A 15681-nucleotide genomic window follows, 5' to 3' on the forward strand; every position below is an offset into this window, starting at 1 on the left:
AGGGTATGAATGGGTGGGTGTGACATGTGGTGTAAAAGTGCTTTGAATAGTCGGAAAACTAGAAAAGCGCTGTATAAGCTCAAGTCCATTTACCATCACAGTGTCCACTTCCTGAGTGTGTTTTTGCAGAATGTATTTCCCTGATACCACATGGTTACTCCTCACCCCACCCTTCATTTTCTAAAAATGTACTGCACACACACCCCCCCCCCCCAACCTCATATTCTTTATACTATCTCCCCCAGCCCTGGGGCCAGGCCAGTCTCCCCACTGCTTTGGCTCTAACCTCAGCAGAGACACCGAGGACAACTCCTGCATCAGGAGCTGTCAATCACCTTCTCCTTATCCTGAAGCAAGGACATTAAGAATCACCTCGAAAGCTTTTTGCTGGAACCGAAGGTATGGTTGCTAAAATGTCCCTCCATGTCTCGGAGTTGTGACATACTTCTAGTCTTTTTCTTCTTCTTAGTGCATGGCAAGGCAGGGTGAAAATGTGATAATGCCAGCGGAAGGGCTCAGCATGCTAGAAAAAACCTGTGTCAAAAACCTACCCTCTCCTGGGAAATCTGTTCATTCCCAACCCCTGCTTCTCTGCAGATACCAAGGAACTAATTAGATATAGGCCTTTCAATTTTACTCAGCAGTTATGATAAGGCTGAATCATTTCCTAGCAACACTATATGAAATTGAAAAGATACAGAGTTGCTAAAAGTTGAAAAGAGTGTGAAAAAAGGGAGTGTTTCAATGGGATTAAGTGAAGCTTTTGCTTTGTTTTGGGGCTGTGTGGAGTTTTCAAGGCCTTGTTCTATTATTTCTACTGTTCTTTAAAGACAGGTCGATATTTTAAATCACATTTAATAAGAGTTCACTTAAATGTAGAACTCTAAAACCATTTGATGTGAGCTTCCAATAAAATCTAAAGAAAGACTTAAGTTGACATGTGAGCTACAGCAAGGGGTGTGTGCTCCCCCCTCAGATGATCACATTTCCCTGACCCTCTTATTTTTCCTTAAATAAATCATGGGACATGCAAGGGGTAACGTGGTGGGAGGATTTTTTTCCTTCCAGAGAAGAGGTATGATGATGCGACTCTTAAAGCTCGACTGAGAATTAGATGACACTCCTTATCATGAGTGTGTGTGTGAGAGATGTAATTTACAGTAAAAAAAAAAATCTTGGGTTTTAGTCTGCAGGAAAGTGTATCTGTCTTGAGATAGACACTGTTTAGGATAGGAAAGAATCTTAACATTCTGCTTCACTATGGCATCGTATCCTTAAAGTTGTCAAGAAGCTCACCTTGTATATTTGTGTCTAAAGCGTTACCATTGTTTCTGAAATAGCTTCTGGCAGCAGTGATCCCTTATCAAGGGCTGCATTTCAACCCTATCTGGAGTCTTCTCATAGCAGTTTAAATCTTTGTTGTGTCAGTGCAGTTGTGCTTTTCTTGGTTGTTAGGGTTGCATAGTACAGATAGCTCAGTGAGGCTTAGGGCTGTGTGTCCTTCCACCGCTTTTCAAGTCCTGTTTCTTCTCATCAGTCTGAAGTCATCTGTCAGTCTGACGTGATGTGTTAATGTGGTGTGTGTCTGCTTTGTATCTGTCAGTAAAACACAACACATACAGACTTGTAAACCAGTGGATATTTAAAAAAGGGTGCCATATTGATGGGGTTGTTTTCTATAGATCGTCCAGATCTATAGAAAATAGATCGATCAGGTCCATGACTTTAAAGGCTTGTCGGACAGCAAAACACTACTTCATTAAAATTCTTGAAAACTATCCCATTATGTTCGCAAGAAAAGATGTGAAGTAAGCTAGAAGGAAATCATTTAGCCATCAATTGTGTTTTCAAATCACACATTTAAGATTGAATATTTTCAGAACGTATATAAAGGATAATTATTCCAAGTCAAAAAACTAAATTCAAGCAGTTTTATTAAAAAACTACATTAACCAAAAGCTGTTTAAAATGATGATGATAATGTGTTTTTTTATGTTTTTAACTTGGAATTGGAGGATACTGAAGTCTGGGCATGAATTAGTATTTCTAAGAAAACACTGTTTAGGTCATGTTGCGAAATAACCACTAGCGCGCTAACATTTATTAATGATCACCTCACCAGCTCTCTGCTAAAAAACACATATTATCAACAAAATAATGTGGAGTTAATTAGCTGCAGGCGTTATAGAGAAGTAATTCCCCTAAACGTACCATTCGTTTAGCTGAGCAGAGTAGTAGCCTACACAGCCGGCTAATTATTAGCTCCTTAATTTATTTTTTGCTTTATAATTTAAATTTTTTGTTCGTTTTTGTTTCGTTTTTTTTTCGTTTTGTTTGTTTTTCCTCTGTTCCTGGCTTTATGGAGAGGTGCATTGTACCTCTTGTGTTTTTGTTTGTCTATTGGGTGTTACTATAATAAAAATAAATAAAATAAAATAAAAAGTTTAAATAAAGTGTTTAACATTTATTATTCCTTTCAATGGGAAATTAAAGGCCACAACATGGCGTCCCAAATCCCAGCGGTCCCACAAGCCTACACTCCAAGGACTGACAGCGTCTTTTCTGTCCTGTCTGGCTTTCACTCATTGGACACTGATGTGCCCGGGCTCTCACAGGTGATTCTGAACAAGCTCAACATGAAGGACTACAGAGAGTACAGGTAAAAACACGTTATAAAATGTGTGCACACAAATTAAGTTCATATGGCAATAAATGTTCAGAATGCTTTTGTTAATGCTTAAACAGGGGCCTCTTGAAGCTTGATTTGTCAATTCCTTCCACAACCTACTATTCCTTCAATTCCTATAAAGTGTTTATTTCTTGATAGGGCTGCCCTTGAGGGTAAGGCTAAAGGAGTCTCATTCCGCAACTACAAGGAGTTGTTTGAAAAGATGGAGGAGACCTTCAAGTTCTGCACCAGCTGCAACAAACTCCCGGAGCATCTCACTGAGGGACAGACGCTGAAGCGTTGTGTGAAGTGAGTGCAAAGCCACAATAGACTGCCTGCAGAAACAACCCATGAGCTTGGTTAAGTAGGTTCTCTATGATGAATGATTGGCAACATACTTGGATTAACTCAGATTTACATTAATCAACAGTGACTACCAGAATATTTTAGGCAACTGAAACCTACACCACTCTCTGGTTAGCGTGATTATCACCCGGTCAGAATGCTGCTTTGGCATTGTTGTACAGTCATGTGTGGAGCAGTACCAGGTGCTGTTGTATCAGTGGCAGACTTTTAGGAGAGCTCTACAGAGGTGGACATTGGCCAATGGCAAATATAGCAAAGTCCCCTGACTGTGATTTCTACGGTACTCTGCAGCGTATTAAAAGCAGCTTAATGCAGTTTTATTATGTCAAACATGAGAAGAAGTGGAGTTTACAGTCTGCTGCATATTCTCTAGTGCCTCATCGTTTCTGTGTCTCATTTTTCTCCTCGCTGTCTGCTTTTCTTTCTCTAAGTCACACACAATAAACTTTATTTCTCTCTCTCTCGCTGTCTCACATAGACACACACAGACACACACTCAGTTGCCAGTGCCTCTCTCAGAACAGTAAGCAGACACAAACAAAGTTGTTGACAAGGAAAAACCCTCATGACCTTTGACATCTGAGAAAGACCACATACGGTCCAACAATGTTGTGTTGTGACTTTAAAATACCACTTTCATTCTTGTTCTGATTCAGTAGACTTTTTAATTACTTGTGAAGTAAAAGCATCTTTGATTTATAATATACCTTCTAAAGGCACCTGTGTTTTCTGCCTTTGTTTGGTGTCTAAGTTTGTGTCTACTTTGTCTGAGTAGAAGCCTCTTTTGTCGACTGATAAATTATTTTTATTTCATTCTGGACTTATAGTCTCCCATGGCACCAACTGGCTGTCAAACCTCTAATCCACTTTACCTCAACACTTGATGGCTTGTCAACAACACTAAAGACCACGCGCACACAGAGAGGTCAGATAATCACTCATAAATTCCAGCACTATTGCCAAATGTAATCTAAAACAAGACAGACTTTGTCCTCATTGTCATCAGTTTGCAACTGAAGGAGAAGGTCAAATATAAAGATGAGCTGTATATACGAACCCCAATTCCAAAAAAGTTGGGATGTTGTGTGAAATGTAGATAAAAACATAATACAGTGATTTTCAAATAATTTGAACCTCAATATTTAACTTAAAATAGCTAAAGGACGACATATCAAATGTTGAAACTCAGATAGCTGTTATTGACAGAAAATGACAAAATGACCTATTTTGAATTTGGTACCAGCAGCAAATCACAGCAACATTTCTGGATCTATTTTATATATGAGTAACATTTGAGTGTGTTCACAGAGTCCTGAGCCCATGTGATTATGTCCACAGTATTGTGTCTATTTTTAATGCAGGGCCATCTTACAGTCCGAAGGTCCCAGCCACAGTTGGTTGTTGGCCTTGTCCCTTGTGTACAAGGATTTTTTCAGACTCTCTGAATCTTTAAATGATATTACGGTAGACCATGAAATACACAAATTCTTGACCATTTTACATTGAAAAACATTTTCTTGAATTTTTGCACATTTTTGCCAGCACTATATTTCACTCTGACTGAAGTATCCCCCCCCCCCCATCCAGGCCAATGCTAACCTAACCAAGATAACTAGCACTAATGAATAATGCTACCATGTAAATGTTAAGCACGTGTTAATGTGTACAGTATCTTAGTTTGGCATGTAATATTTGCTATTAGTAGTGATTGCAAACTACTGCTAAGGCTAATCATAACAACACATTTCATGGTGTTTTGTCAAAAAGTACTGGGTCATTTTAAAATGATGATTGCACTAAATGAATGGTTAGAGGAGAGGATGACCCCATTTTATTTAATTCATCAACTGTTTTGGTCGTCAACTTTTACAAGGTCGGACAGAAATTTCTGTAATAGTTCATTTCAGCCTGGACCATAGGAGAGATTAACAAACTAACAGTCAGACCTTATTTGTCCTTTTTGTCTTACATTTCTTGCTGTTTCTCTCTGTTTGTTATTCTGTGTTTCTGTATACTCCAATTTCCTCTCACAGATGCTTGAACGTGTACTACTGTACGAAGGACTGTCAGAAAAAGGACTGGCCTCAGCATAAAAAGGTCTGCAAGACGTTGCGTCTAGTAGCCATTGACAGACTAGTGGAGTGGCTGATGTTCACAGGTGAGTAATTATAAGGTGGTGCAGCTGAAATTAAAATGTGTTAGCTATTTGAACACACACACAACTAAGAGATCTCATTAATGAGATGGCATATTTAAAGGGAGAGCTTCATAAATGATTACTGTAGCTTGAAAAACAAAGACACAAAGAAATTCATAGGGCAGTACAGGTGTTTTTTTTTAATTAAGATGAGAGTTCCTCAGCCTTTGTATCTCTAATTGCTTTTCAACACCATGGATATGTTTCAGAAAAAAACAAAAAGGTTGTGTCCCTATAAATCAGATGGATATTCTACCCCCCATGCAGGAGACCTCCCATTCCCAACTGAGAACTGGTCCAAGTCAACTGCTGAGGTGAGGAACTGGGACGACTGGCTTCCAATGCAGGTGGATCTCACGTCTCATCTGGACACCATCCTGTCTGGTGCCAACATGACCACCCTTTGGAAGAACGTCAGCAGGCCCAGGCCGGATGACTCAGACCTCAAAGAATCTTTATGGCGGATTCAGAGCGACTTCCTCTCTCGAGTTCTCACAGTTGGGATGGCTATGCAACAATTTAGCCTTAACCCGCGTGCTAAACCGCTCACTATTCACATAGCAGGGGCGTCCCACAATGAGACCATGGGAGCAAGACTCACTGACTATGATGAGCTGAACAAAATGTTCCCTGGACACCAGGGTATCGAGATCGTGATGGTGGGACCAGAGGTTGTGGACGGCCCTGTCATGAGGCCTCCTCTTACAGCGTTTGGTCCCAGGCAGAGGGTCTACATCAGTGCCTACAAGGGTCTGTACCACCAATACTGGGAGGATGTTCTGAATAAAGAGAAAGCTGCCAAGCCAGATTTGGTGGTTGGATTTCATCCTGGTATGTACATACATCCTACAAAACAAATTGTACCAATTTCTGACCAAACCAACGGACTCCAATCTTTGGGGGTGTCGGTAGCCTAGTGGTTATAGTGCCCCATGTGACGGCCCACGTTTGAATTTTATTTAACCTTGATTTAACCAGGAAAGAAACTCATTTCTGGCCAAGACAGGCAGCAGCACAGTTTACAGAGTTCTACACAAACAACGAACAGCCACACATACAAATACAAAAATACATCATTCGACATTAAAAGACACAAATAACAAATCCGACCTGTGGCTCCTCTCTGGCATGTCATTCCCCAATGTCTGTCTCCCAGATTTTTGACTCTATCCAGTCCAAAAATTAACCGAAAGAAAAAAGACTCCAATCATTTTTCAGTTCTGAATTCTAGCAACCTTCACCGCAGTCATTTGACAGCTGTTATTATGTGTTGTGAAATAAACCATAAACCATTTCTTGAAAATAATCAATTGAACTCAACATATAAAAGTTTATAATAACCTTTTTATCTTTTAAAATCAGTCTTTTTTGTTGTTGTTAAGACTTAATGAATTAACTCATGAATCAAGAGGAATTGTATTTGGTTAAATTGTAAAGTCTCAAGATAACGTCATTAAAATAAAATAGCAAGCGCAGCCATTTTGGGCCACCATACAAAGTCGACTTTCCCCTCTAAATGCTCTTAAATCACCCAGTAAAGACTGATTGCTGCAGCTAAACATAGAAACTGCTGAGCTTAAGTGGTCAGCTGTCTTGGAGAAGCAGAGACTTGTCTCCCTTTTATTCTCATTTTACAATTAGCCCTTTCAGAGAACACAACGAGTAATAGGAGATGTATAACTCTAAGATCTGGCCTATTCATTAGCTCCAGGGTTTTATTGGGGACTTGGGTGATTAATGGGAGCAGCTGGGAAACAGGTTGGCTTGTAATGGCTGGACTCAGCATAATGTCAGTAAGCTGGCCTGGAGACTTATTTTCCCCAGTTTCACTCTGACAAACATTGTGAGCCCCATTCGTATGCAAATTCAATCTCTCTGACTAATTTTCTTTTAAAATAATTTAGTCTGAATTATTGATTCAATAAATGTGCCTACTTCTGAATAATATTCTTACAGCAACTGAAAAAATGATGACAAATAACACGTTGACATCCTTGACATGTCAACTCTCACTGACAGCCACCTTATTAATGTTGTAACCCTATACCCTCCTAAGCTCTCGCAATGAATCACTTCTTTGACCCTTTAACCTGCAAAGCAACAGTAAAGACCCCGGTCCCCCAAGACCATAACCCCAGCTCAGTTGTCACTGTAGGCTCTATTGGAGTTAAATATACAGGAATCCGTCATCCTGCAAGTAAACTGCCTGAATGCCTGAATGGCTGGCTGCGTTTCATGCCACAAAGCTGGCAGTGCATTGTCACACTGTTTAAGTGGTTAGGGAGCAGGAAGCATGACAAAGAATAATACAGGAAGTTGTGTGAAAGTCACAGAGAGAAAGTGATTGAGAGATGAAAAGTCTGCTAAAAAGCAATAAAAAAAAGATATTTAGGATAAAAGGCCATTTCTGTCTGAAGGTGGGCGCAATGGGGAACTCAAATGATGATTTGCCACAATACTGTGTTCCAGTGTGTATGGTTAAAAGTTATCAATTTGAAAATTCCTTATAATTCTGTGTTGTTATATGTTCTTTAACCTAAAGCCATATGTTAAGGTTTTAAAAAAAGATAACGGTTAGCTTGTACTTGGACAACAACTAACATTAGCATTCAACTTCTTCCTAGCTAATTTATTAAATGGTAAGCTAGTTAATGACTGTTAGCCTGCTATTAAAGCCATTAGCTTAACACCTTTAGCTAGCTTATTACTAGCTATATACTGTTACTGCCTAGCAACTGTTTTTTTTCCCTTAGTAATGGTTTGTTCATCTTTACTCTACTATCACAAGCAGGGATAACAGACAGCTATGCGTAATTGGCCTATCAGAATCAAGTATTTAACACAGTAGTGTAAAGACATAATGGAACAGGTTGAGCAGGACTTATCTCACCTTAATGAGGTTCCTCCACCATTACAAATTGCTCACTATACATGACCTGTTTATAACGCAGCTACCTACTTAAATCTAACACAAAATATGAATTGGAATTTTTTAACGATTTATTTCTTCCTCTAAACAGGGGACTCATACAGAGTCTATTGTAATCCACAGATAGAGCTGGGACCCTAGAACAGTTAACTCTGTAGCCTTCATTAGCAACAGTACATTACATCACATCAAACATTTCCATTGATGGTGAGAGACAATGTGAACATTAGTGCTTCCCATCCTGGATGCTACAGGAAATTGGCTATGAATTGAATATGTTAAATGGACCTCAGAGAATAAGAGAGGGAGAACAATGTCACCTGTCAGCTGTCACAGGGGAAATGGATATAGGCTAAACAATGTTATCCATACAAAGATAGACTGCTGTAAACAGGCAGCCCATACACACACATGACCAGACAGCTTTTTGTTATTCATGCATCATACTGTATTCCCATCATTCTAAATCATAAGTTTTCACACCAGGTACAAAGGAAGTCCATCACCATTCACACCATCTTTATCCACCATATGGCTAAAGTTTGCTCTGGAGCCAGGCAATGATTGCAGTGGTTACGAGCCAGACTACAATGTCCCTTTGTCACATTATCTCCTGAAGGTCTACTCGCCTAAATGCTGTTAAATGTTTTATCATGATGAGAAGTGTAACCTCAGGGATGGTTGGTTTCACCACATGCATTATTCAGAACAAAATCCCTTCTTTCTGCAGCAGGACGATGTGGCAACAGTGTATAACCTGATACCATCTGTGTGTCAGTATCACAGGCCTTTACACGTCTCTGTGGCATGCTATGAAACCCCCAAACAAGCGTGCAAACAGTACACAACCCCTCCCACAACAGCTGAAGGTTTAACAAATTAACTTTTCCTTGGTGCTGGTTAGAATGTAATCTCTGGAAACATTGTTTTCCTGGAGGAACTTCTAATGTGATACATTGTTGTGCAGTGCAGGGAAATGCTTTTTCTCATTCAAGGACACTTAAGCTGGACAGATTTATTGTATTTGCTGCCTCCATGGCTTGAACCTCAGTTGCCTGGTTGAAGGTCAAGCTGTTCACCATGCCACCCTGATAGTTGGGTCAAAGTGACATCTGTCCGTTAATATGCTGCAGGATTATGAAGCAACCCATCATAGAGCCAGTGAAACTACTGTATTGTTTCTCTGTATGTATGTTTGAGATGTTTTAGCCAGTTTGTAGTCAGATTGACAATATCAGATACAGGACCAGAGGAAAGCTGGCTCGTAAGAGTAGAACTTGAATTGATCTAGTGTAATCTGTTGGATTCTCCAATCAATGAAGACCTGATGTTTTCCTCTGTCAATCACTGCAGAGACTTGCAGAGACAGAAAGCTCAATAAGACTTTATGTTGCTAGAGGGGCTTATTCTCAATTGAAGACTCAGAATTTCTGTATAGCAGACATCTTTACACTTCCTTTGATGAATTGACAAACTGTTGTGATCTATCGTTGTCTCAGACACTGTAAGAATTGTAGATTAAATATCTGCAAACCTTTTATCCTCATAGTAATTGTTCATTATATTGCATGCATATTAAACATGATGAATATACTATGTGAGTATGTTGGCACGCTGATATTAAAAATTCACTCAAGGCCCGTACATGCACTAATTCGATTCTAGCTGCTAGCATGACTGGAGACTTGTCTAGAGTCATTAGGAGTTGATGGAGAGATATTTTCTAGAGGTTTAAATAATAAAATATATGTTATATAACATATATGCTTTTCATTGTTTTTTTAGGGTTCCATGCTAACCAGGGTCTTGGAGAAGGTTGGCTGCCCACCTTACTACTACTTAGAGATTACAACATCCCTTCCTTCTTCACTTTGTACTGGTAAGTCACCAAACTGAAACATCAACCTCTTTCACATTTTACAGTGTGATAATAACATTCTGCCCTTTTGAGAAACAGTAAATATTTTAACTTCTCTGTGCCAGAGGGACTCATTATGTTATCTCAACTTTACCATCTGTCATCCAGAGCTCTTTGAAAAAGAAACTGTACCATACCTCCTCTTCCTTCTTAAATGTTTCAAACCTACCTTGAATAGCATAATTGTTTTGCATCCACAAATGATGTTTGTTCTCCCCACTCCTCACCTTTCTGACCTCATCATCACAGTCCTCAGTCTCAATGCAGTTATCACTGCTCACAGATCACACGGCTCCTCTCACACTCCATCCCTCTGGTGGCAAATATCACTTTCCTGTTGTAACAAAGGCCAAGTTGAGGAACTAAATTATTTCTTCTGCTGCAGACACTCACAGCAAACTCCCCCTGTGGACTGTAACTTGATGATGACGCAAAGTGTAAACTGTTATCTTGTGGGTGGATGTTAAAAATAAGTCTCTGAACAGTTGTTTGGTCTCCCCTCAGTCTGAAAACAATCAAACTTAACAGACTTTATTAATTGATTCCTGGGCTCTTTTTGTCTTCACAGGGAGATGGAGCTCCAGCACTCACTCCAGATCCTGCTGGAGTTAGAGATGGACATCAAGGACAGTGGACCTAATCCATTCACCTCACAGAAACCAGAGCAGGTCCAGGCCAGCCCCAACAAAACCCCTGTCTACTGCAGCTCTCATTACATTCGTTTCCAAGGACTGCTGCCTCAAGATGAGCCTTTGCCAGACTTTTAAGACGCAAACATGATGGCAATTAAACCTGTTTGAATTTACACAGGTGCTCTCACATAAAGCAGTATTTTCAAACCATGATTTTTGGATCTCCCAAGGCCCTCTGGGGATTTTCTGTAGCCATTTTAGAGACTTGACTGGCTGATAAGGACGTTGAAGCTAACTCTCTTTTTTGGAGCATTGAGTTTTTCATAGTTAAAAAAAATCCCTTCAACTCATATTAAACATATTCAGATGAATTCTTGAGCTTTCAATTAACAAGATTTAATACAGAAATCAATCAAAACTCATTATTTAGCTTGATGGTACCTGAGGGCAGAGAACAAAGCTTTGTACTCTGTCAGTGCCCTGAGGTAAAATGCTTTTTTGATATTAAGGTTCATGGGTGTTCATACATCATGAGACCAAAATTGGTTTTGTCATCATTTGACAGTTTTCTGCTAATTGTTCAGCGGCTAGAATTATTCCCTAGTCTCATATTAAATGCAGGATCAGATCAAATGCATACCAATGTTACACGTGATGCCATGTTAATGCCACAGTGTCTGAATTTGACTAAAATACAGCTTTTCTCTTTGTTTTGTGATCCTCCCTATTTTTTGTGCAAGGACTTATGACTACCACAGAATTATGGTATAAATGATTACTGTAGACTAGGTCCTATATGTGCCTAATGGAGAATTACTATAGTGCCCTTAACATAGACAATCCCCTGTCTCTCAACAAAAAAAGGCTACATTTATTCTATACCTCTATTTCATTCGTGTTATAAATGATTATTGTAGATATGGACGAAACGAATCAGAGAAAATGCTTTTGAAAATAACCATCACAAAATCAATGCATATAAAAAGATGATTTATGTGCATTTTTTCCTCAATAAATGCCAGCAATCAAAAATAAAACTTGATTTTTCCACAACATTTATATAAGCAAATTTAAGGACAAATAACTCTTTTGATTCAGTCTCATTACAGTGATGTAACCATGTGCTCTGGAACAGACCTCATTTTAGAGAAGAGACTATTTTGTGCATCTGGGTCTCTAACAAAATGAAACCAACCTAAATGGGTCTGTTTGGAAATAGGGAGTCTACATGCACTGTAAAAAATAACTAGTTGTTATAACTTAACTATAAAACCTCTGCACCAGGACGGACAGAAGATCTGCTCCATCGCCGGACTCTTTTCCTTTCACCAATCGCGGACAAAGCGATTCACAAGTGAGGCTTAATTAGGTCTGGGCAGAATTAGCTTTAGAGAGTGTTTTTAACAATTGTTATCAACAATCGAAGCAGAAACTGTAATTCTTCTCTTTGTTGGACCGCTGCGTCCTGAGTTTTACCTGTTTAAAACTCTTGTTGTTGTTTCGGACCGCTGCGTCCTATATGTGTTTAGCGTAACAGCGTTATAACCGGGTATTACTCTTCTGATCAGAAAGGCCAGTGTAAGCCGTATTAACTTGAATTCGGCTATTGGTTTGTTTCTGTGAATGAAGGGAATTACTCCGAGTTGTGGCGCGGGAGTCGGACTGTGATCCGGCCTCTTCAGGCACGCATTTCTCTTTTATTCTATTTTATCCTCTTTTATTTCCCCTTCTACGAACATACACACACACACATATTCCTGTGTAAACGTACATCTGGAGACTAACTCCACCACCGCGCCATTACGCACGTAGGCCACACACACACACAGAGATCTATGCACTCGCCGCCATCCAGACGCCTCAGAGACACAAATCGTGTAGGGCCGAACTCGGTCTCTTTTAGACATTAAGGCCACATTAGGTCCTTTGTTAGGTGTGCGCCATCGGAAGGGCAACCATGTGGGACGAAGCAATCTTCCCCCCTTCTCTCTCTCTTTCATACACATGCACACACACACACACACACACACACACACACACACACACACACACACACACACACACACACACACACACACACACACACACACACACACACACACACACACACGCACGCACGCACCAGGTCTTTGTTAGGTGTGCGCCATCGTGAGCGACCACGTAGGTATGAAACCATCTCCCCCTCTCTTCTCCCCCCCCCTCTCTCTCTCTCACACACACACACACACACACACCTTCCACAAGCCTTGCTTGATTATGTTTGTTGCTTAGATTAGTTTATGATAGTGATTTGTTTGGTTAAGTTCATTGATTTTGGATTGATGTTGCTTTGTTTAAATAAATTCTGTTATAATTTAAGAGAGCAGTTCTTTGTGATTACTGGTTGTATTTGCATTGTGATATAAGCTGGGTGCGAAGGCTTTGTGTACGGATTTCACGTAATTTGGTTTATAATTTGGTTTGTAAACTCGGTTTTCTATTTTTTGGTAAAATAAAAACCCACCTTTTCTTTAAACTTACTCCTGTCTCTTGTGCCTTACTGCTTGGTCCCTAACAATTGGTGGCAGTGGTGGGATCATTCAGTGAAAGACAAAGGAATTTTTTTGTTTTCTACCCTGTTCCCCCTGAAGAGGGGACAAATGCATCATGAAAGTGAATACCCAGGAAAGGAAAGCCAGCAATGAAGACGAAGAAAATTGAGCTTCTGGGGTGGTAGAAAGCACTGAGATGTGAAGGTAAGGAGCCAACTTTGTCAGACCTGATGTCCACTCTCCAGACTTCAAGGCAAGAACAGAGCCTTAAAGCACTTCAACATCAGTTTCAGCTTCTGCACTTAGAAGTTCAGGCCAGAACAACTCCAGTACCGGATCCTCAGTTTCCATGACTACCATGCGCTATCCTTCTGCCCAAGCTAAGGCCTCTGCAAGTCCTTTTCATTCACACTATGAGTCCAGGTTGGATAAATTACCTGATAATGACGACTTTGAACACTTCCTAGTCACATTTGAACGTATTGCTGTAGCATGCCGGTGGCAGAGAGCTGATTGGTTTTTCACTTTCACAGGTGTTTATGTGCATATGAACATTGATGACTCTCTTAATTATGAAAGGGTAAAGTCTGCCATTCTTGCTAAAAATGACATTAACACCGAGACTTACAGGCAAAGATTACACTCCCTGGATGTCAGATGAGAGCCCTAAAGAGGTGTATGTGAGGCTCAAGGAGCTCTTTGGGAAATGGATCCAGCCAAAAGGTAAAAGCATAGATAGAAGGTGAAACTTACCTTTTCAACATTGGGGTTGCTGATAATCTGCCTCTTGATGCTGTTCTTGAAAGAGACCTACCAGTTCTTTTTGGATTTGTTGGAGTCAGAACAAAGCAGAAAGTGTAACGCTGTGGTAACCAGAATGCAGGCCATGCAATCCAATGAGCCCTCCGCAATTCTCAGTGCCTTGCCCTTTTCAATGAGGAGTTGGAGACTCCACCTGGGGAGTCTCGGAAAACCCGCAGAGAGAGAAGGCAGGAGAAACTCCAAAAGACAGTGATGATACCATCAACCAGCCCTGAGACACTGGGGTTTCAAGTTCCAGGTAATATAAGTGATATGCATAAAACTGATTCATCTTTAGTCTCTCTTTTCCAGAAGGAGAAGGAGCCGGAGGCTGAGTTGGACATCATAAGTGATGAGTATATCCTGCAAAATGGCATCCTCTATCGGCAACAAGAGTCAGTGTTGCTGCTAGTGGTTCCCCAAGCAGCTAGAAACACCATACTTGCCTTGAGGCGCTCAGTTCCCTAGGCTGGCCACCTAGGCTGTTAAACACCCCCCAGAGCTCCACTTCAACCACACATTATTGGCACCCCATATGAGCACCTTGGGATGGACCTTGTTGGTCCTGTTATATGCTGGTTATAACAGACTATGCGACGAAGTATCCAGAAGTCTTTCCACTAAAATCATAAGGCAAAAGCAGTTACTCTCTGTTTGGTACAATTCTTTTCAAGGATGGACTTACCTTGTGAAATATTAACTGATCAGGGAACTAACTTTATGTCTACTCTGCTACAGGTTTACCAGTTAATGGGTATCAGGAGCGTCAGGACATATAGCGTCAGGACAACATATTATCCTCAAATGGATAGGCTAACAGAGCGCTTTAATTATAGACCCTGAAACAGATGCTCAATGGCTGCCCTACCTCCTCTTTGCATACAGAGAAGTACCCCAATACTCCACTGGTTTCTCTCCTTTTGAACTTTTGTATGGACATGAAGTTTGGGCGCCATTGGTGCTGTTGAGAGAGATCTGGGAGGGGGGCAAGGGGAGGGTGTGATCCATTAACGTTTAATCCTATGTCATCCAGATGAGAGAGCGGCTGGAGAAAATGGGTGAGCTGGCCCAATCACACATGGCGGACACCCAGCAGCAATAGAAGTCATGGTACGACAAGTCAGCCAGGCAGAGATCCTTTGACCCATGACAGAAAGTGCCGGTGCTCCTACCTAGTGATGACAACACACTGTTGGCTAAACGGCAAGGACCGTTTCAAATCCGAAAGAGACTTGGGCCAACTACATTCCAGGTATCAACACCAGGGCACTCACGCTCCAGTAGGGTACTACACACAAATCTCTTAAAAGAGTGGGTGCAGCGACCAGAAATAAAAACAGAAGTGATGCTAATGGGAGGATCAACAATACTTACCTATCTCTAGTGACCTGGTAGACCATGATCTCAGTAAACTCTCAGACAGCCAAAGGCTTCAGGTGAGATCTATCTGTAATTCAAAAGTTTTCCAGGAGAATCCTGGGAGAACAAATATTGTTGAACATGACGTTGTTGTTAGCAAAGGTGCTTCTGTGAGAAGATTAAGTTACAGGATCACTGAGGAGGGTTGACCTGATGCTGTCCCTGGGGGATCATAGAGTTGTGTAACTTAGTGATGCTCGCACAAAAGAAGGATGGAGGC

At 40.6% G+C, this 15681-nt stretch overlaps 1 protein-coding gene across 1 annotated transcript; it reads left to right on the plus strand.

Annotated features, from left to right (window-relative positions):
• The first annotated feature begins 245 nt into the window (after positions 1-245).
• On the plus strand, positions 246-12781 carry LOC109986760 (putative protein MSS51 homolog, mitochondrial). The gene is made up of 7 exons (XM_029277993.2): positions 246-399; positions 2494-2659; positions 2828-2977; positions 5068-5192; positions 5499-6062; positions 9946-10039; positions 10647-12781. Exons 2-7 carry the CDS (start codon positions 2502-2504, stop codon positions 10843-10845), a joined length of 1290 nt encoding a protein of 429 aa, XP_029133826.1. The 5' UTR covers positions 246-399; positions 2494-2501; the 3' UTR covers positions 10846-12781.
• Positions 12782-15681: the final 2900 nt, after the last annotated feature.

The sequence above is a fragment of the Labrus bergylta genome, chromosome 21 (assembly GCF_963930695.1).
Source record: "Labrus bergylta chromosome 21, fLabBer1.1, whole genome shotgun sequence".
Lineage (NCBI taxonomy): Eukaryota > Metazoa > Chordata > Actinopteri > Labriformes > Labridae > Labrus > Labrus bergylta.